The 23745-nt window shown below is 40.3% G+C and overlaps 1 protein-coding gene across 1 annotated transcript; it reads right to left on the bottom strand.

Moving 5' to 3' along the window:
* Positions 1–1374: 1374 nt before the first annotated feature.
* Positions 1375–23745, bottom strand: LOC306734638 (zinc finger protein GLIS1-like; the record flags this gene model as incomplete). The annotated part of the gene is made up of 8 exons (XM_079216000.1): positions 1375–1517; positions 2481–2582; positions 2672–2802; positions 7689–7845; positions 9161–9269; positions 11448–11561; positions 16903–17064; positions 22843–23745. The coding sequence occupies 8 exons, from the start codon at positions 23743–23745 to the stop codon at positions 1375–1377; spliced, it is 1821 nt and encodes a 606-aa protein (XP_079072126.1).

The following is a 23745-nucleotide window of genomic DNA, read 5'->3' as shown; positions in this document are numbered from 1 at the left end:
CATAAAGCGCATTTTTCCCTTTTACAATCAGGGAAATAAATGGGAGATGAATTGATAACGAACATAAGTGTTAAAGCTCTAAAACTATCAAACGCATACAAACAGATTTATTTATTTAGATATAAAAGACAGCTTTTTTTTACAGTCTATATACACTGTTCAATGACAATAATAAGAAAATGTCTGAATTGCTACAAAATCAGTGTAAACATTTTTTTCTGGTTGGTCATTTTCTCAAAGTGTGATGAGACAAAAAAGAGTGCAGAGAACTTATTGTAAACAATGCACACCTCCCTCTCACTGAATATAACACTGATACAACAAACATGTAAAGGAACAGAAATACAATAATATAAAAAAAGGAGATTATGCTACTGTCTTGATTGTTGTTAAGATTACACATATTGAAACATATTTGTTGGCACCTCTCAGACAAAATCACAGACGATACATTTTAGTGCAGTTTTTTTTGGTTTTGCGTGTCAGTTTTAAGTCCCAGGAGTCATCCAAATCCATCCGTACCACAGACTGTATGTGTAGAATATTTATATACAGTCATTCAGACACTTGATGCTTATTGTGAAGGTCTCAAAGTAATTAAATGCAAGTCTCCTTCAAAATAATCCGAGATTCACTGTAGTTTGTGCAAACATGCCTTTATTTTTATAAGGCAATATGCATTTAAAATGACGAAAGCATTGCGACCGACATTGGGCATGATGAAGACCCGCGCAGACGTTATAATATTGCCCAAACCTGACAGTGTGCCATGGATCATTTTGAAGGAGACTTAGATTTGATCCTCTTTGAGACCATATTCCACTCCTGCAACGAGCCCTTCGCAAGATTGAAAAAGCAGAACCGTGTCGTTTTGTTCTTCGGTTTCTTCTTAATCTTCGTTCCACCCAAAACAGGGTGGGAACCACTACATTATAAGATCCCATTCTGTCAAATGTTGCTGTTTTAACATTTCCTGGAGGCAGAATTAACCTCACTATAGATATCAGTGTCAGGGCCGGAGAGCCAGCTACCTTTCAACAGATCAAACCAGCACATTAAAAGCTCATAGCTCATTCTATCCAGATCACAAAGCCTGTGGTCATCTCTGAATTTAAAAAAAGTCACCGCTATTCACATTTACAATTTAACCAAATTTCCTCTTCGCCCGCAGCTCAGCCTCTTGTCATTTCTGCATTTCTTTCTTTTTTTTCCGTACCGTTAAAACTCCCACTGACATATTTTCAGTCAAGAACACTAATAATTCTGCCAACTTCAGCCTTGAATTAACAATTTCCCGTTGCTGTGATTGTCTGATGCATTTGTGTCCTCAGGAAAGCAATTACTTATTGCGTGTTGCTGGTTCCGGGTGGCCCATCATGAGTCCAGGTAGATGGAGTAGATCTGGTTGAGGCAGCGGTCGACGCCTCCCGCCTGGAAGAGGAAGCTGTCGTCCGAGCAGGGAGACATTGAGTAACCGCCGCCCGTCTGGCCCTGCAGGTCCTGCAACAAGTCGAACCCTGAGGGTGGAAAACAGAAAAACGTATGTATAATTTGTCACAGCAAAAAACAAATATTCAGGAATTACCCTTAAATGATTGTACAAAGAACTCATCCTATTAACATCAAATCCTCAAGCAAAGTGAGCAGGTAAGAGGAATTCACCAGCAGACCAGAGCTACCGTCTGATTAAGAAAATGTAAAATGAGATTTGAAACGATCAAGGTAACAGAAACAAGGTCTATCTGGCTAGGAAATAATACGTTTGTATGATTTGTTGTCCGTGTTTTCGTCATAGAGAAGAGGAAGACTCGGTAATCGTTAAATAGGGGGATAACGGAGCACATTTTCGGCCAGTTTCTCCTTAAAAAATGAGACATTGTCACATGGAAAATGTAGTCCCTTCGAAATGTAGCGCATATTTTAACATAATTTACAGAAAATGCAAATGTATGCACGTTTCCATCCACTGCAGTTATGTGAATTTCAGGAGTTGCTTCATCCAGATCAGCAGCTGGTGGCGCTGATGCTCCAGTCAGGTGCCATTAAACTACTGCAGAAGAAGAGGGAGCAACGAGACGATGAAGTTAAGAGCGCCAGACAATGGTCGGGAAGAAAAATGAAGAGAACGTGATGGAAATAATGTATTAATGTTTGTTTCTTGAGTTAACTTGAGGAATGTTAAAGTCTCCTCATCGCTCCACGCAGATCTTTTGAAGCCATTTTCGTTTAAGTCTCATTCTTAGTCATGATTTATTCCCCAAGTATGTTTCCATTGTTCTTCCTCGCCTTTTGCTTTTTATCAAGTCACATCAGCGTGTAAAGACTTTTTTTGCGATATCTTTACAGTTGTTTCTTTTACGAATTTTCGCAATTTTCTTCTCAGGTTGTTATTTTAAGAGTGGGCACAAAACCAGGTGGATGAAAAACACAGAGAGAGAAGATCTAACCCAGCTTACTGTCTCACCACTCTGGCGTCTTACCTGTGGCGTGAGAGGCGGCGGAGGAGGTCGTGAAGTAACCAGCGGGTTCGAAGCCTCCATCGCTGACTGGTTGAACCACCTTTCCCTCTGCGTACAGACATCCTAAGAGAACCACAGAGGAAACAGAAAACAAATTATTGTCATACTGATGACCGATGCCGACACACGTTCTGTGGACCCCTCGTCCGCACCTTGCTGCTGGGAGAATACTTGTTGGGGGTTGTATGTTTTGTGGTAGCCCTGCAGCTGGACGTCCACGCGGTCCGACGAGGAGCTCACCGGGCTGACGTCAGCGGGCATGAACAACGACGTCGGCCCGTTTCTGTTGGCAACACAACACACAAAAATGATATATCTACAACCATGATGAACATGCTTGATTCATTTAAGTTTTCTTTGTTTATTCTGTGGCTTCAAACATGAAAGAACGATCACCATTGCAGCCCACGGACTCTCTTCTTTCTATCAGGGTCATTTCTTTTTCTTTTTTTTTTCATTCTTTTTTTTATTGGTCAATCAGACATTTACAGATGTTTTTCAGACAATTTAGTTTTTTGATGATGCTCATATTAGTTATACGCATATAGAACAAGGGGTGAAAAACAGAATAAACAACAAAAAGAAACAATGAAACAAAGAACACAAATAAAAACAATGTATAACTAAGGAGTGATCTGTTCTCTATTGTACATTCATTGATTTATGAAAATAAAATCAGATCTATGGGGTGTTACGTATGCAACCGATTTTTTCCAATATCCCAACTTTTTTCCCAGTTTGTGGTTGATATATGCTGTTATCTTCTCCATGTTGTAAATGTCCATTGTAATGTCCATCCATGTATTCAGAGATCAGGGTAATTTCTATAATTTTGTTTTCATTCATTTGAGTGAATCGGATAAATAATTTGAGAAGGAAAGCATTAGTTGTGAAATAGGGGCCTTTTAAATTTACACGGTTTGACATTTTTTGGTTGTGTTTACAACTGGGTTTCATTCAAGTTTGACAGAAACATCTCTGATCAGGTCAAACCCAGAACAAGTATTCACGCCGTTATTTCTGACAGTGTGGCAGCAGCTGTGCTATCGCGTAAATACTTAAAACTCTTGTACAAACAGTGCAGTTTACACAAGGAAGCGTTTCCACCTCACGGGGGGTGATGTGGGCGGGCTTTGTATCCATCGCGACGCTGCAAGAATGTGCTGACTGAGCACAAAGACTCTGACTCAACATGGAAACGAGTGAGTCAATGGAGCCAAGTTGACAAGAAGAAAGAGCGAATATCTCCCCAAACCCCATATGGTATCTGAGCCCCCCCCTCCCCCCTGTTGGCTCTCAGGCCTGAGAACCCTCCTGGATGATGTACTGGACCGTATTGGTCCCCAGAGAGCCAAATGGCCTTGGTTTCTGCTGGAAGGGTTTTAGTGGGCTTCATAAACAAGCCAGACCTTGTCAGAGATACTGATGGCTGCTGGCCCCAAAGCGCCATCTATATTTTCATCTGACGAGCTATAAAAAAAGGAAATGTTTGGAGATTTCTTTACATATCTAGCATTTATCATCCCCAGGTCTCTTTATTACCTATTTCCCATGTCAAATGCTATTACATTTAATTTAAACAGTGGAGAAACACAATAAAAAGCCAAAATTAAATCAGAAGGACTTTTTGAAACCCAAACTGATATAACTTACAGATGGCTGCGGCTTCCCTAGGTAATAGAGACCAGGCTTTGTGTAGGATCATGTAAACAAAGTGGGCTTTGATATAGTACGACGACTGTTGAAATAAATGTGCCGCGATGACTGCGAGCCCCAAGAATTCAACACTTCTCTGGATCTCGCCCCCGTCGGTGGCCCCAGAACCATCGGAGCTGACCTTAACTCTAAACAACTGTTCCTTCTTGTACATTCTTGCGACGCTGCAACAACATAGCTGGGATGTCTGTGTGGTGCCGCGCGCGGCGGGCCCTGCTGGGTCGGGCCCTGCTGGGTCGATCCCTGCTGGGTCGATCCCGTCGCTTTGGGGCCTGTGTGACCCAAAACGTCTCAGATGCACGAGCTTAGAGAGAGCCCACGCCTGAGGGAGCGGCTGTCATCACGACCTCGGGGAAACTGTTCCTCTGATCATATATTACCCGCTAAACCCCTTCACCATTTGGCTTTTTTTTCCCCCGAGTAACTGCAGCCAGCTGTCCTCCTCATATCTGGAATGAGAAGAATCCTGCTTGCAGAATTCAAGCTTGTATGTTTATGTGCTCGTTGTACTGTAAGCAACTCTTGGCTGCTTTTTCTTCTTCTTTTCCTTCATGGCAGCACAGTTGGATTGGATGAGTCGGTTTTACTACAAGGTGCCAGCGTGTGCGCGGCTAAACTGATCCGTTTTCAGGTTTGGCGGAGGAAAGATGCCGGGGACACAGATTTACCGGATGACAAGAGGATGATGTTGAATGTATGTAAGATGGAGATTTAATGTGATCTAAGCGCCTCCAATCAAGTACTTAGAGACACTAGAGAACCCTCATTGCATGTTGGAGATACAGTAAATACAAAAATGTGTGGACATGTCAAAACATTTCAGTTAAACCGGCTATTTGGATCCGATGTCAGACGGGTGCTTCTGCAAAGTAAACTTCATTACTCCTCTTTCCTTCAAATTGTATAATAGTGTTTCTGTGCGAGAGCCATCACGGGTTAGCGTGTCTGTATCTGATGGACACGCTGCTCCAAAACGCCAGAGAGCTCCGGCTCTCCCCGACCGCAAAACACACAAGCGCTGCACATCACAAATACTCGCTGATGGACAAGCCTTTAGCGCGGGGGCCTCCGAATCCCCTCAAGTATTAAATAATTAAAAAGAAGTTGAAATGGCTCGTCTCAGCCAGAGTAAACACAAGCGCCTGGCTATGAGGTCAGCGCCTGATGCCGCGGAGCACAGATAATTTACTTTCACGTGGGGAAAAACAAGTGCTTGTCTGGTATTGGCTTTGGCCGGCCGCCGTACACTGCGGGCACCAGTGGGATTCTATGACATCCTCAGTGTCTATAAAGAGACGTCAATGGACAGATTGTGCAGAGCGTCATGGAAGCTCTGGCTGCACACTTTGAGGAGAGGGAGGCTGAGAGATGCTGCATTGAGGAGAGTACACAAACAGACACACAAACTCTCAGCCGAGCAACACATTGAAGGACTTGCAGGTTGACTAACATACGGCTGTGTTTGGTGAACTCCAACAACTTTAATTTGGTTAGTTTTACCCCTAAATAGGATCTTTTCAAGTCAAGACATCAGGGGGAAATCCTGCTTTTTTGTAATTGTTTTTAATGAACTTTCAAGGATCCATCACAAGAACCGTTTATGTTTTTCATGGCCTGTTCAGCTCAAATTGAATGCAGTTGTTTTATTTCTAAAATAAACACTGGAGGGGCGAGCGTAAGTATAATATATATATCTATATATTTGCAATTTGCTTCTTTTTTCAAATGTATTTAGAGGACTTTAATTTGACATTGGTTCGTTTGAAAGCTTAACATGATCACCTATACAGCTAATACATCCAAGTGAGATTTCTTTTAATCATCTTCATGCATTTGGAGAAGCACAGAATTTTCAAGCTCATCCTAAAATCAACAAAATAATCCTCCAACGATTTTCAAGGCCCGTTAAAATTAATGAAAATATTTGATACTAATACTAACATTACGAAAACATTTCTTTAAATGACAAAACATTTTCACACACGGTTCACATATTCCTAAGTATGAAGGCCATGAGATGTTGTGGAAAGCTTCAAAAACTGGATGAAAAGTTAAACTAATAATAATAATCAGGCTTTCCAGTAAGTGAACTTTGTGCTCAGAATCATTTGTCAAACTGTTGTTTCCACGGTCAACAACAAACCCTTACGCTTCTAGGGTTGATTTGTTTTGTTCAGAGAGAACAAACCGTCTTAACTCTCCTTCCGACTTGAGATTATAACTTAACTTTCATGTAAAACTGTGTGTGAAGCTTTTTATATCTCTTATTAAACCACAACTATGTCATTCTGGCCCATATCAACACTCTTGTTATTGGACAGACTGCCTTTGTTGTTAGTGTTGTGCCAATAAAAGTTAGTTTACGGGCAATTCTTCAATTGACCAATGATTTGAGGCCATATTGTTCTTAAACTGCTGGCCTGGAGCCTCTCAGCTGTATCATTTCAGTCTCACGTCTACTTTTATACTGAGCTAGACAAAATTTGTCTCAGTTTACAGTACACATAAGTTCTGTGGTCTGCAACTACCCAATCAGTGCAACCACAAAGCCATAACTCCATCTCTGGTGATAATGTCTCTGGTTTATTCAAGAATGCACAAGCTCACATCAATCTCCCCGTTTCTGGGCATGTGCTGCTTCAAGGACAAGAGAGGCGAAGAGAAGTCCCATCCCGACAGGGTTTCTGATGGCGTCCATGTGTCCGAGGTTTGACATAGTGAAGCGGGGGGGGGAAGGGTTAAGCGGTCTTAAAATGCTTTGGTTCGTACCAGATTTGTCAAATGAATAAAGATTTTGGGGCGAACACCCGAAAAATACACAGAGGAGAAGAAAACTGCGGTCAGTTTTCCACTATTTTTATCTTTCCTAGAAAATAGCTCCGGATGAAAAACTGCCAAATGCAGATGAAATCTTTTTCAGCTCCATTGTATATCGGATTGGCAGCAAAAGTCCCTGCAGCAGATAACTAAAATCTTTGCCAGACACCAGCAGGGGTAATGTGAGGGAAAATGTGTATGTGTTTCTTAGGATTTTGGATGAACTGACCATTGAAGTTTGCCTCTGGGAAGATCATTAGCACAGTTGTATAAAATACCCTCTTTTAAGGACACAAAAGCAAGATAATTCAAAAAATGCATGACAGTTTTTTACTTCAATTGTTTACCAGCTGCATCTCAAGGATTTTCTTAACGGTGACTTCACTCTAGTGCAATAAAAAAAACATAGGGATTCAAAATGGGAAAAATAAAACAGCTTCTGCTACAACAACTACTGTTGAGCTGCCCATGAGGAGGCAAGTAACCTCCACTCGCCAGTGGTAAAAAGCTTTTAACGGCATCATTGCTGAAGAAGCCCATGTGTTTACTGTTTATTTAATTAATAAATAAATAAAGGACTCTGGGGCTGCAACACATTTAACTACTTGAATCTGCTTGCATTGATCTCACACTCACCCCTCTCTCATGCTCCCCGCGCCGGGTAGCGACGCTATCGGGATGTTGGCGTCAAAGTTTCCCTCCAAGCCTCGATACCTGGAGCAGGGGTCCGCTGATGGAGCGAGGAACTCGGACGTTGCCCGGTTGTGGACAGAGCTGCAGTTTGAATACACACCTGGAGGAGAGACAGATTTATTTACAGAAAATGTAGATTTATGGTTGCTCCTTTTCAGAGGTTTGGCTCACATTTACTGACCGGAACGCCTGAAACTCGGCGAAATACGTTAACACAAGCAAGCTTAGGCTACCGCTCAGATTAATTAATTCTCCATTCCTCTGACACTTTTTTTAAAGTGATTCATTCATCAATGAATAGTCTTTAAAAAAGGTCAGATGTTTCCTAACGACAAGGTGAATTGCTGCCTGACCAACTGTCCAAAACCATAAGAAAACGATATGAAAATCTAAAGAGCTGAAACTCTTTACATTGTAATTATCACAATTCAGCACTAAAACAGACAAATAAGCTTTGGACAAAACTGTGCTATAGCAAGAAACAGAGGCAATGTTTAGAAATAGTTCAGCTTTCTGTTGTGAAAAACTATTATTTTAAACACGGTGAGCACACACACACGGGCAGAGGCGAGGTGGATGAAGCCGTGACATCAGTTTGACACGTTTCTATGGACAGCTCTTGCTCCCTGCGAAGAATCAAAGACACAACCCTGCAGGAGGTCAGCGTTTGGGACTGAAAACATCGTTTTACGACGGCGTTCACTTAAAGCTGTAACACAAACACCAGCGGGGCTTTCAACACTTGGCTTTGAGTTGCAGGGCAGCTGATGATGATAGCACATGTCACCGTAAATCCAGCATACGCACGGTAATGTACATACGCCTACACATAACAGTCAGAGAGTTACATTTGGCCATTTCTGATAAGGAGAAAGTCCTCTTGGGACTTTTTCAAAATTAAACACTGACATGCTTGTTTCACCCTGAATAAACATAGCTGGTAGTGTTGCCGTTTGAGGCTTTTCCCCTCAAAGTCTTCTGGTTAAAGCTGCAAGTAGTCTGAAGTAATAGACATGGACAGCTCTCCTGGACACTCTCCCCTCTCTTTCGCCAACTGAGCCTCAGTGTACCTGACAGCTTCTTGATCCCGGTTCAGCTATTGAAAGGGAAAGAAAAAGAGTTTTGGCTGGAAAGCCAGGTTTGGAGAAAGCTGAGGGACGAGCGGGGAAGAGGGCCAACTCGCCCGCAGTCAGTGCCCGGTAATTGGACAAGGTAAACACTGGCATGATGAGCTATCATCGAAGGAATGGGGAGAGGAGGGAGAGGAAAAGGAGCAAATGAGGCCATGGGAGAAAAGGAAAGAGGCAGCTTAGCGGCCCAGGTGTTTGGGGAATTACCCCTTTTCTTTGTTTTCACTCATTTCAGGTGAACGCAGAAATGCATTCGATTTTTGCTACCGTTTCACGTGCGCATACCTGTGTAGTCGTCTAAGCTGGGTAAAGGCGAGCCGTTTCCTTGGTGGAGATGCTGCCTCGCCAGACAATCGCTCAAAATGTCAGATTCCAGCATCGTGTGCACCTGCACCTGTCGAACAGACCAAACACACACATTTACACACACTGGTGGATGATAGATGTACATTTTGGTGCATTTAGTATCATGTTTTCACGTTGGCGGGCATGTGCAGATGGCTGCCTGCATTCAGGGATGGGAGTGATTATCTTACAGCTGCAGCTTGCAGTGTAGTTGCCTTCCAATTGTGTTTTGCTGTTGGGCAACACAGCTCCCATGGAGCCAAACGTTGAAATGATCTACTTCTCTTTTGATTATATACAGTAGAACAATTGAAAGCACAGTGAGATTTCTGCAGGCAGTTTTTCTACTGTTCATTTTTCACAGAAATTATGCTTGAACCAGATGCCCGGTTCATGTTTCGTCTCGCGATCCAGCTCCTCGATATCCAGATAATCTTGTTCGGCAATCTTATTCCAAGATGTTCTAACAAAGTTAAGGCAGGACAATTTACTTTATTACCCAGTGTTAACAAGAGGTTCCCCCGGGACTTTTCAAAACCACATTACGGACCTGCTGAGAAAGCTCGCGAAGGACACCCAGAACCACAAAAGAGGTATGAATAATCTACGAAAAATGTGTGCCCAAACCAGTGTTTCTGAAGACGCAAACTTCAATAGCTGTGACGCATCGGCTTGGGGAAAATGTACAACCGTGAGGACTTTATGAAGTGCATGTTTAACATTTTCAAAGTCCTCTTTAGCCCCACAGGGTTTACTGCAGCGCAGGGCGTGTTAGCCATGTCACAACTTACAAGCACACGTGTTTCTGTTTAAAGCAAACAAGGCATGGGAATACGCACAAAGCTCCAGTGTCACTGACAGTCCATAGAAAACAAACAAGGCCCAGATAACGCCGAACAATAGGCTCCCTATTCGGACTTCCAGGGAGTGTGTGTAATACTTTGTTTTTCATCCTACTGAATCATAAACATGCTGACTCTCTCCGTCTCTTTCTCTCAGAAACAAGGGTTCTACACGCACAGACAGGCCGCTACCAAGAACCACGAGGAACCCGGAGGCTCTTTGAAAAGGAAGAAACCATTTCACGCCGCCCTGAACATTAAATGTAATTCTAGAAGGGGGTTATTGTGGCTATTATCAGATTAACCTGTGAGGGGATACAAAGACAAATGCTCTCTTCTTCTTCACTCTTTTGAGCGTTGCTGTATTCTTCCTCTCCATCACTTTCAAGTCTACAAACATGCAGGATCTCGGTCTTCTTCGTTCTTCCTCACTATTGTGCGTTGAAACATGATCGGTGATATCGAAAAGTTGTATTTCTGCCCTTCCAGCTCCAATTATCACATTGGAGTTTACATTTTTCCCCTCAAAACTCACCAAGAAGCAACTTGAGATTTGAGCTTGTTATGATTCTTATACCGTTGTGGCATTGTGTATATTTGAGATATGTTAATTGATATTGCTTATTAGCACTTTTTCCTTCTTTGTGAAGCAAAGCAGGATAAATAAAGCTCTATTTAACTTAATTTATTAAATTATTGAATATAATTCTCATCTCTCAGTAAGTAACACTGCTTCTGCACCAATAATATCAGAGTTTGGGAAATTGACACTGAAGTTGACCATGTTTTATACCCATTTATCTTTTTTTAATATACTGTGCATGAACAGCATATACCTCTGAATTTGACCATTCTCATAAATAGTCATGAATTGTGGTTTTTAAAGTTGAATGTTATTCTTGTCATGACAATAAGGTTTCTAAAACAGTATTTGCATTATTTTAAAACCGCTCAGAAACCAAGATTAGGGTTAACCACTCGACGGACATGGATCGTATTTTAATACAAAATCATATTCCAATGAAAGTTAATTGAATTTTTGTGCATTTGAGGTCAAGGAGCAAAATTAAGTTATAGATAAAGTTATAGAGAAATAGTTTGTGGGGGCTTTAAAGTAGCCGACCATGTAACCGCAAAGCCACTGGTTTGAGTCCAGCGGAGCGGCTTATAGTTGTTCATCATTCTCCAATGTCCCTGTCCAATAAAAGCTTCATAAATGATAAATAAACAGTTTATATAAACCCATTTTATTTATAGCCCTTCCACCACATCTAATACAATATAATTGAAACTAATCTATCTTTAGAAACACAGGGCGGTTTTATTAAATATGTTGGTGACCATGAAGTAATCCCGTTCTCATGCAAGAACATAACAGTCGTTACCTTGACCTCCCTCTCCTGAAGGCCTTTGGTCGAATGAGCTTTGACGTGCTTTCGTAGCGAGCTCGGGTCGGTGTAGCGCTTGGTGCATCCTGGGATCTGGCAGGCGTACGGCTTCTGTGAACGCATCACGATAACAAGGGTTGAAGAGGAGCGAGGAAGAACAAGAAAGAAAAGAAAGAAAGAGAGAAAACTATGAGGGAATAGAGAAAACACACTTCAGAGTACTCTGAAGTGTGTTTTCTTGTTCCAAAAACACACTCTGGCATATAACATTTCTGTGAATACTTGAAAAACATGCCACCAAACAACAAAGTAGACCGTGAAATACACAACATATGTGTTTTATTCATATTTATTTTATAAGTGTTCATTTGTTTATGGTATTTTAGGTGCATGGTTGACAAAACCAGTGCTGGAAGAAGTACTCAGATCTCTTACTGATGTAAAAGTATTCCATTACAAGTAAAAGTCCTTCATTTTAAATTACTTAAGTAAAAAGTAAAAGTACAGAAATATTCAAAAGCTTTGTTGCCATAATAAATATAAAAATGTGATGATTAATGGGGTAGAAAACAAAAATATATATTTTTTTGGGGACCTTTTCCTAATCGTTGATCATCTCTTTAGGGTTCGAATAATTATTCGAATATAACTATCTGAAAAATAGTGCCGTGGTCAAACTACTGGCTTAATCTTTCACAAACTGTATTTCTTAAATGGATCATATGTTTGTTTTTGTAACTATAACTGTCAAATACATACAGAGGAGTGAAAACGTACTTAGTTTCTTTCCGCCACTGGACAGACCGAACCCTCCATTTTAAACTCTATACTTAAACTTCTCACACAAATACAGGACTTCGTAAATCAGGTCACAACATTCACCACATGATATGGTTTATGGATATGATGTCACACAATATAACTATGTTTACAAATAATAGTACAAGTTAAAATGAGTCATATCCAGATAGTTTACAGATGTGATACTGTGTACAGTAGTCCTGTGTATGATACACACACACACACACACACACACACACACACACACACACACACACACACACTTAGGATGAATGCATTTCCTTTACGTGACATAACAGAGAGAACGCACATGAAGATAATGTCAACATTTTAACGACGCACTCCTCAACTGAAAAATGGAGGATATTTACCGTTCGTCTGCAGGCTTTAAGAGAGGAAGAGAGGGAGGAGTTAAGAGGAACAGCTCTGTTATATTTCCTCCCTTTCATTGATGAACATACTTTAGATAAATCATACCTGCAATCAGTATAAAAATACAATTAATGATTATTAATTGCAGCAGATAGTTACTAGATGGAGTAAATTAGCATATTGCTTCTTGTCTTATAGACAAAAAATGTGTTTCGTGAGGTCACAGTGACCGTTGACCGCCAAATTCTGATCAGATTCAGCTGGACTTTTGTGCAACATTTGAAGAAATTCGCTCAAGGCGTTTCCAAGATATCACAAGAACGGGCTGGACGTGAGGTCACAGTGACCTTGACCTTTAACCTCCGTATTTTACAAACACAAGACATTACAACAAATATAAGACTTCACAACAAATATTAAGAAACTTGATTTGGAAATGTGTTATATTGTATGCAAAACAATTATTTGAGAAAGTTTTTACGTATCAATGAATTTGTTAAATTTAACGTGAAAGCAGTAAGTTTCTGTCAATTTCAACGTTGTACGTCTGGGTGAATAAATAATGCCGTTTCCAGGAACCTAATTCATTTCAGTTTTTTGTTTCCTCTTGTTATTACTGAATGTTTCACCCGGTGGAGTGAATTACGTCTTCAGTAAAAAAACAAGTGTAAATTATGAAGTTGAATTTTGCCGGTTTATGTACCAGAAACTTCAGTTCACAGGTGTTATTACCAAGAACTCACCGGTAATTAAATGAACGGCTCTAAAATTCTAAAGGTTGGCAGGTAAAACAGTCATGCAAAGAAGCATCAAGAAGTTTTTTTTTTTTTTTAAATAAGAGAAAGTAAGATTTGTGAGGAATGTGAATATTTAAAAAATAAACGATTAGTAGAAATAAAATAAAAAAAAATAATATATATATATATATATATATATATATATATATATATATATATATATATATATATAGATTTCTGTGAAAGGGATGGATTTTTGGCAAACAGCTGCAGTGAGGAACTGCAAATCTTGAGCACACTTAAAGACAGAAATGAATACATTTCAGATGTGCAACGCAGATCTGGCATCGGAACGACTAAATGCTGCCAAAAACTGAGCGATAGCTCGCTCTTATGAAACCTTTTCTGAACAATATTCCCTGGGAGGCGAAAAAAGGATAATGAAGTGTTTAACCCCGCTGTCAATTATATGCTTAGTGAGGGTACGCAGCGTGGTTGGCAGCTGCTTAAAACTAGGACAATGAATGTGATGAATATGCACGTCAGTGTGCAATTAGTTGCGTAAAAATTCTAGAAATAAAAGACGACTGGATGGCTGAAACGAAGCTTTTCCGTGTTTTGTAGGCACACTGGCCTTGAGCTTTTAAAAAAAGGGACAATGTGTAACATTTAGAAGGCTTTATAATATATAATACTAATTTTAATCAGTGTATATTAACCTGAAACTCAGAACTGTTATGTTTTCCTGAGACAAAAGCTTCTTGTTTTGTAAACTTCTCTGCCGGCTGACAAGAAGCAGCGAGGAGGACAGAGGACAGAGGACAGAGGAATGGAGGAAATTAGGACAAGAGGACATAGGACACAGGACAGCAGGATATGAGGACAAGAGGACATAGGACACAGGACACATGAGGACAGGAGGACATAGGACACAGGACACATGAGGACAGAAGACAGGAGGACATAGGACACATGACGACAGAGGATAGAAGACAGAGGACAGCAATTCAAATCTCACAGACTTCAAATTACAAATGGTTTCATCTCTGGCAAGCAAGTCAAAGTTTAAATTAAAAAGAATCTCATGTTTCGATCTAAACCTCCTTGCGCACCAACACCGAGTTAAGAGAGAACAATCCAACGATCGCAGAAGAGATTTTTAAAACACTTTCAACGATTCAAAACTTTCTGGATTCACTTTATGTGGTAAATCCAACACGTGTTTTCAATGTGTTTTACATATTTTTCCCCACTTGTTGAGATGAAAATAAGTGTCATCTACTAAAATGATGCCAAAAACAGGGTGTTTATTTAAAGAACAACATGATGACATCAAGATTAATGCCCTGTGTACTTCAGAGGTATTAAATTGAGTTAATTAAGTTCAGGTGCGGATTTGTTTCTGAAAGGGATTAATATTGTAAGCGAGTCTTCAAATGAGATCCTGGTTCTGATACTAAAACTTTCATCTTTTGTCAAATATGGAAAAGTTTTTTCTCCCCAATAATCCTTCCAGGGATTTTATTCAATTCAAGATGTTCTGAATGAAAATGCTTTAACTAACCAAAGAGCAGTCGAATAGAAAACAACGAAACTCTGTGTTTTATTTGCTGTTTTGATTGATCAAACATTTGCCGAATCATCTTGATCTAGAATACTGATGCAGTCTTTAAAACGCTTAAACAAATTGTGCAGACACTGGTGGGAGGCGGCTGATTACACACATTTTTATTCAAAATCCCCAAATGAGCGAGATTCTCAGGTCAAGCGAGCGTTAAATTTGAGTTGAGACACGTATGCATGAGGCTGACCTCATTTTGGAAACAAATATAATCGTAACACACTATTATTTATCACATTAGTAACACAATACGAGATATTCAGTTGAACTTAAATAACTTGTATTGACACCGGTCTTTTTCTTGGCGGGTCGTTATTCTATATTCAGCAATTATTTACATTCAGACAGTTCTGGGACACATCTGGGGCTCAGCGATGGCGCCAGATGTGTCTGATCCTTGATTTGTGACGCAACTGCGAAGCCGCTATTAGCCAGCGTGAAACCACAAAAAGGAGAAAATAACTTTCTCCTCTTGTTGTAATAACACTGCAGTGCAACGTACAGCACCATCTCAGCCGTGTAATAAGAGATCTGATTTGCTGGATTACTGCTAAATCCTCATCGCTTGTCAGCAGGAGTAAAAATAACTGTGGTTTATAGAATAAATCCACAGCAGGTATGTAGTTTCACGATCCCAAAGAATGTTCTGTACTGTAGGCAGACAGAGGAGGGAAGAGGAGGGGCAGTGGCACTTTATATTAAAGTGAACCCCTAATTACAAACAAATACTGCCCCATAAAGAAGTCTGTGTATGTAAAGCCCGCAGCAGACTGAGGCTTTATCCATTACATGTACTACAAGTACCGGCTTTTTGTCATTCAGACAGAAACTTTTTACGCCGATGTTCCTTCAGACTTTATGGAAACATTTCTTGTCAAAACATCTCACCTACATTACCCACAATGCAACTCAACCACTGACACTAAATCTTTAAAGTAACCCATTACTACAGCTGTCAATTCAATGAAGTAGAAGTATAAAGCACTATAAAATAGAAATACAAGAACTTCAAAATTGTACTTAGCACACAGTACTTGAATATATGTGCTTACTTTCCACCGCTGGACATGAAAGGACCAAATAGGAAAGAGCCACAATACTCGCATGATATTGTTTTGGCACCTGGTGCACAAGAGGGAGCAATGGCTAGTTTGGATTTCGAGGAAGAAGAGTGTTTTCTCTTGTGTTGCATCAGGGGTGGATTTCACAACTTCTTTTGCCACATGAATCCTTAATCTATTTCTCATCGCCCCCGATTGCCTGAGCATTCCCCCATCAGTGTCATCATTTATGGTTTTTAGGTGGAGAAATCGGCTGCCTGTTTTTTAATTTTTTATTTAATTTGCGCGCCAGTGCAAAAGCAGAGGACGACAAGTTGAGACGCTCAATTTAAATTCCTCAAACGCTCACCTGCTGCATGTAAAGCTCTTTGATTTTCACTCATCCGTGCTAAATCATCGGCTGTAAAGTCGTGGTCTTGAATGTAAAAAAAAAAGTTACCCTTTTGATTCGTGTAGATCCCAAGATATGTTTTTTTAAATATTCTGCTCGCACCCTGCGTGACCTTTTGTAACAAAGCCGTTTTCAGCCGTTTCACTGAGCCTTCTGAACTCTCGTTGGACACATCACGAAGAAAATGTACAAAGAGAAATGACCTATGCAGAGTTTCATGGTTTATTGAATCGATTGTATTTTCTTTCTGAATTGAAAATGTCATTTAAGAGATACATTTATTACAGTGGTCTTAACCAAGTGAACAAGACACATTTAATCTCTCTCTGCGGACGGAACTTTAGCTGGTTGAAAACGCTGTTCACTGGTTTCATTTATTTTAACTACACTTGCGTGCTGGAATAAGGTGCTTTTTAAAATGTGGAGCGTAATCTTTAAGGCGCGTGGTGGGTGGCTGGGTGTTACTGACCGTGTCCAGATGTGTGCGCTGGTGTTTGGCCCGGTCGCTGGAGTTACTGAAGGCCTTTAGGCAGCCGGGATGCTGGCAGATGTACGGTTTCTCTCCTGTGTGGCTCCTCAGGTGGATCTTCAGGTTCTCCAGACGGGAGAATGCCTTGGAGCAGCCCTCAAACTGACGAGGAAAACATAAACAACCGATTGAAGAGAGCGACACATAATATGTAAATGTAATAATAAAAAAGGTCGTCTTGAATGAGTGTAAGAGTTAAAAGGTAGCTTTAACTTTTGTGTTAGGTCAGGGGTAAAGAAGGGATCAAATCTGATGATGGGTCAAAACATAATTTAACATGACTACTGGGACTCCACAGAAATGCACTTGCAACATTTGCCACATTTTACGGTGTATTCATAACTAAGTTTGATGCATATTTCAATATAATGATGAATGGGGCAAAATGCAAGGCAGCCTGAACTTCATTGGGCCTTTTAAGTATTTTATATTCACACATTTATATGTATAAATCCTTGATTAAACTCGCTCCGGGTAACAAAATGATTAAATCAAACTTTTATCCTCTTATACAAATCATATATGTGTCCCGTCTGCACCTAACAAAGTTGGTTTCCTGCAACTAACACATAATAAAAATAACTTTCTCACATCAAAGATGAGTGATGTTGAGTTCTGGTCCAACAGAAATAACTAGCAAAGTGGTGATATATCACACTATAAATTCATACTTTTGGCTTATTGAATCATAAACTTCAGGTTATGGCCTTTTCCCCCCCGATAAAAAATAGAACCACACACACACACACACACACACACACACACACACAAGAAGTAAATATCAGTCAGCGAGCTGCACACTGCCTCCCTCACTGACGCTTTAGAAACGGTGTCACATTCAATCTCACAGACTTCAAATTACAAATGTTTTCATTTCTGGCAAGCAAGTCAAAGTTTAAATGGGAAAAAAAATCTCATGTTTCGAACCTAAACCTGCTGGCGCACCAACACCGAGTTAAGCGATGAACAATCCGACGATCACAGGAGAGATTTTTAAAACATTTTCAACGATTCAAAACTCAAAATTCAAAATCCAACACGTGTTTTTTTTCCCCACTCTTGTCATCTACTAAAATAGACACAAAATGATGCCAAAATAGGGTGTATATTAACCCTTTAAAAACAGTGTGCAAAAATCCCCCTGACTGTTATCAGACAAAAAACAACAACATATTATCTCCGGAACCACATCGTTGTTTAACTTCATTTAAATCGCTACAATACCGCAACCCTTGTGAGAAGATACACCTGGTGTGAAACATAATTCAAGTAACCGTTAAGTTTAAGTACTTACCGTAAACTCAATTTTTTAACCGAACGACACAGTTTTTTGACTGAAACTCCTTTGAACACCCAAATGCTGTGTTCTACTACTACTACCGATTCTTTAGGTCCTAATCTTTCCAAAAAGGTGTCTTATTAGTATGTGGGCTGTTTTAGGGCACCTTAATACAGTTTGAAAAACTCGGCGACCGCTCAAGGAGGCATTTTTGGGAAATCTTGCTCTTATCGTGCTGGATGTTCATAGTTTTGATCAAAATATCTTTTTAAAGTGTTTTTTTTTTTGCAGATGTACATTTTTTTCCCAAGACTTTGCTGAACAAATACATACAATAAACACAAGTATTAGAATTAATTTGGGGTTCCTACGACGACTCAAACAAAGTCTGGAACCAAAACTGGTTCCACTGTGCTTAGAACAACATGATGACAACAAGATCAATGCCCCGTGGTATTAATTAGGATTTGTTTCTGAAAGGGATTAATATAGTTGAGCAAGCGAGTCTTCAAATTAGATCCTGGTTCCGATACTAAAACGTTCATCTTGTGTCAACTAATCCGGAGGAAAATATGGAAACGTTTTTTCTCCCCAATAATCATTCCAGGGGTTTTATTAGGTCTCACTAATGAGTCAGTAAATGTCAGTCACCTCATTTACTTTAATAAGTCTGTTCATAAAAAAACACTACATCATGGTGAAATTAATCCAAGACTTGAAATCGCCTTGACAAACAACGGAAAAGCAACCCATAAAAATATAAAAAACATATGAAATATATAAAAGTTTGACACGTTACATGAACTATGCTGACAGACTTAAACGCATTAGTTTGAGTTGTTTGAATGGAGAAAAGATTTAATGCTCCTTCGTTCTTGCTTGTCAATTTACCCCATGGCTACGGCAGTAAAAACATTATTTATTTTATAAAAATCAAACAAATGTCATCCAACTCGTATGAATATATATGGCTCCTAAACAGAAACAGATTCCTGAAGTCTTTGAGAAAGTAGGAATATGAGCACAGCTTTATTTAAGCTCCGTTACAGTTTGTTATTTCCTCTGTGTGTGTTTTTAAAGACTATGTTATCAAAATAATGATGTTTTCTTTATTTTTTTACAATAAAATTGGGAGATGAATACAAATTCTGGGAAAATCAAGGAAACTATACATTCATTTTTAGACGTTCAGGTTTATCTTGCAATTTTTAGATTTAGTTTATTCCTTAAATATTCTTTCCTCCATGTCACGTTTAACATTTTGATCATTTGATTATTGAATGGTGTACTTAAAGGATTAAAGGCTGGCAATATTCAACAGCATCAAAAGACCAAATCAACAATATTTCTACTAAAAAAACGATTATAAAAAATTTGGTTCTAGACATTTATTTACATGTATCTACCATTTTATTCATATATTTACTGCTTTTGTGAACCTAAAACATTTGGTAAACCAAATTCCATCACCAAAACCGATCTACCACCTGAGTAAAGTTATGTTTTCACAAGAAATATTAAGAGTTTCCAAAAATCAAGATTACATTTTTCAGCTTTAGTCATATTTTCTCTTTACACTTTTGCCTTATGACAATGGTGCCTCGTTATATAGAGAGCTGAGATTGTTCTGCAATCCATGATAAAACATGGGTATGTATCTTATATGCAAGTGCCTTAAAAGGTGAATTTAAGAAATTATGTCAAATTGAGAAAATCAACTGAAAATTACCTCAGTGTTGAAAGAGTTAAAGCCCATTGGCTCCTACTGACAACATACTTTTTGTTTTGTGAGTTTAACAGCTCACAAATACATAGTTTCCTTTTTAAGTTTTTGTATTTAAAGATTTAGTAATATCCATAAACAGGTGGGCACTGTAGTTTTTAATAACCGTGACTCAAAACAGGAGAAAATACTGCATTTGTTGCTTAATAGGATACAAATCGGTTTTATGACACGACAACATTCTGGTGAAGGTTTGGTGAGATGTAGGCACTTAACAACAGGGTTAGGGTTAGATTTATTGAAAGACCACGGTTTGGGGTTTATGGGAGCTTCCTCGTCATGGCGACAACAGTGGTTACGTGTAGGGGACGATTTGGTCACGCTTTAAAAAAAACAAAAGCGAAGACTGTTGATTGGAAACAGGAAAAAAAAAGCGGCTTCTCGTGTAAAAGGCCGACTTCCATCCATCCACCCCGACATTCCTCCTCTTCATTGACATCGTCATCTGACTTCCTTCTTTGCCCCATTATAATAATTGCTGTGGGTTTTGTCACTTTAGCGTAAACACATGTTGTTGCGGGACATTTAAAAAAAAAAAAAAACGATTGGTGCCGTCATCTCATCTTTGGAGGACAATCTTACCGATGACTCATAATTAACTATAGTGCCCGTGTTCATTGTCATAAAGGAAACATGTCAGCCGGTGCAACGCTGTGCCTCACTGACGTTCTATCCATGTTTGTTTTCAGACAACAATGGAGCTCTGTGGCACAGAGAAAATAAGATATCCTTCATGTCTTACTTGGTTTTAGTCTTTAAATGGGATTTGTTAACAGTAATATCACAAGGCTTTTCCTTCAAATGTAGCGACACATAAATATCACTTCATTACTATTAATTATGACTGATTATTCTTCCACGGTGGATTTAAAAACGCTTGAGCAGCTCGTGTTTACGCCCGTCTGATCTGAGACTTGACATAACGAGCTGGTAAGTGAGGCTGAATTCATTAAAACACACTGACCACATTCATATGAGAGATTACTTTTTCCATTGCTGCACCAGGAATGACTTAATTGACATGTTTTGGCCTCAACGCTTTATGAAAATAAAATGACGTTATTCACGTAGTGAAGTGTGACTGACTTTTGTGTGTGTGTGTGTTGATGTTGCTTTAACTTTATTAATCTGTGTGCAGGCGACTCTCCGCAGTAATATGTTTACAAGCTGGCAGCAGATTAGGTCACTCAATGAGCTAATTCACTTAAGTAGGAAGTATGCACCTGAGTGGGGATTTCTGAATGAATTAATATGCAGCGTCTCGGGCTGATGACAGCGGAGGAGAGAGTTACTCCGTCCTCTGGGGTTTGGAGCCGAACATGTTACAAGCTGCAAAAGTTGTGTGTCAGAAAAACACTCATGACAGACGAGGCAGTGCTGAACCCTCACAGTCTCCGTCTCCTCCTGAACCTGCTTTGGTTTTGCCTTCATCTTTGTCATTGTACAGGTTAAAGTCCATCACCCACAATAAACAGCCAGCAAAAACAAGCTGCTCAGACACATGGATAGGCAGAAATTGCTCAAAGAGTTTCCTCTTTGGGAACAAACTCCACATCATATGTTACTTAAAATTATGATCCATAAGGTTTTTATGCAACCAAACCCAATTATTGATACAATTTATGGTCGGCACTGTCACGTATAAAAGAGAAAAGCCGCAAACTCTCACATTTGAGAAGCTGCAGCTCGAGAATATTTGACATATTTGCTTTATAAATAAATTAAACTTCCATATCTGTCAATTATCAAAGTAGTCTTTCAATCAAAAATGTTTTTATTTGGCTAACTATTACTGACCATGTGAGTTTGTTTTGTTGCACCGATAAATCAGCTGTTCTTTTAATACATATTTCTGCTTAGAACTTGTTTATTGAAGCCAATCAACCGCGACTGAAGGATTAAAACATTATGTGCCCGTTTCAGAAAGACGAGAAACTTAAAAAAGAACGGAGAGAGCACGGTTCCTACAGGAATGAATGATTTATCAGTTTCTCACATCGCTACTTAATAACTATAAATGATTTGCATTTGTCAGAATAACCACATGGTAAATCAGCACTTTTCGGGATGCTCGGTGCAAACAGACACAACCTTCATTCATTCAACACTGCCACGTGTTTCCCCTCTGAGTAAGGGAAACCTGTCAGGAGGGCGAGGGAACCGTTGGACCATCTCTCTGTCGAACAGAGTCCTGATCACCGGCTGCTCGGTCTGAGAGTCCAGACGTCTAGTAAGCAGGTGAACGCCTCTCAAACCCACTCGAGCCTCTGAACGGCCCATTTGAAGGCAGCGTAAAGCTGGACAGGATGAGATGTGTGTTGACAGACTGAAAATGCTTGCAGCAGTGTTGGTGGTGCTAAGCTGCCAGTTGGGTTTCCTACATTTTTTTTGGGATAAATCATGGATGAAGTCAATGAATGGGTTATGAATGATCCCAAAAAAATTATTTTAAGAAGATGTCAGTTTGTTCATCACCTGGAATGTGTACCCACGCATGTGTCAGGGACTAAAGCGAAATATAATCTAGTTTCTTCAGCTCTCAGTTAGTCATTTCCTGCATTTGCCTGAATACCTTAAATGAAACATTCCTTGTAGAGTTCTCATTCTTTGCAACACCATTGCTTAATATTTAAGGTTTCTTTCTCACACAAACATGACATTTAGACTGTGTTGGAAATATACTGCATGCCTAATGACGCTGTTCAAGGGGCATCTGTAGAAATCTGTCAATATACTGAACAAGCAGGACGTGTTTTTCTGTGTGAATGTCTGCTAAAAATTAGATTAAAATCTGTTTACCGTGATCAACCAGACTCACCATGCATTTATTGGGTTTCTCCCCAGAGTGGACCCTCATGTGGATGAGCAGCTTGTAGCGGGCGTTGAAGGGTTTGTGGCGTCGCACGCAGCCGGCCCAGAAACAGGAGAACTCCTCCCCTTTGCGCTGGTCTATGTGCACCTTCTCGATGTGCCTCACCAGCTCCTCCTGATTGCTGTAAGCGGCGCTGCAGTCGATCCAGTGGCACGGCTGGTCCTGCTGGTCCGCGTTGGGGTCCTGGCCTGCGGGTCCATTGAGCCCCGGGGAATAATGATGCGGGGTGCCGTCCTGACCTTGGATGGGCCGGCCGCCGTGGAACAGCTCCGCCTGCTGGTTGTGAACTTGGAACGGTTCCCTCTTACAGGGCGAGAAATCATCCGCAGGCTCCTGTTTTATTGAGTGATACTCTTCCTGCATCTTTCTTTGAAGATGAGTTTTGTTGCCACCAGGTGCATCAGACAGAGGCAGGGAGGATGCGAAGAATAAAGACGAGGAGGAGGCGGAAGAGGAAAGAGAGGAGGGTGGGGAGCCAAAAGGAGGAGATGTGGCACAGCTGGTGAGCATATAGGATAAAGGGAGAGAGGGCTGGGGGTAACAACTGAACCTCTGAGAGTTGCTTTTAGGATCTGTGTGCGCCGTGAAGGCAAAGTCCTCCACGGTCTTTTCTATGTGAGATCCGGCCGTCTTGCAGCTGAGCAGGGAGGTGAGATCACGGCCCAGCGAGGTCAGGGACAGGGAAGTCCTTGGAAGGCAACACACGCCCAGACCTCCTGAGTGTATCGAGGGCTGACCGAAGCCACCAGAAGACAGCGGCGCCTGGGGGTCCTCGGCAACCTCAAACACGCTGCCAAAACCCGGAAGAGTCAGCTGGACGTCTGGAGGGCCGAGTTCAGGGGGCCACAT

The sequence above is a fragment of the Taurulus bubalis genome (assembly GCF_910589615.1).
Source record: "Taurulus bubalis genome assembly, chromosome: 1".
Lineage (NCBI taxonomy): Eukaryota > Metazoa > Chordata > Actinopteri > Perciformes > Cottidae > Taurulus > Taurulus bubalis.
Note: the sequence above shows the minus strand (reverse complement) of the source record. Positions and strands in the feature narration are given on the sequence as shown.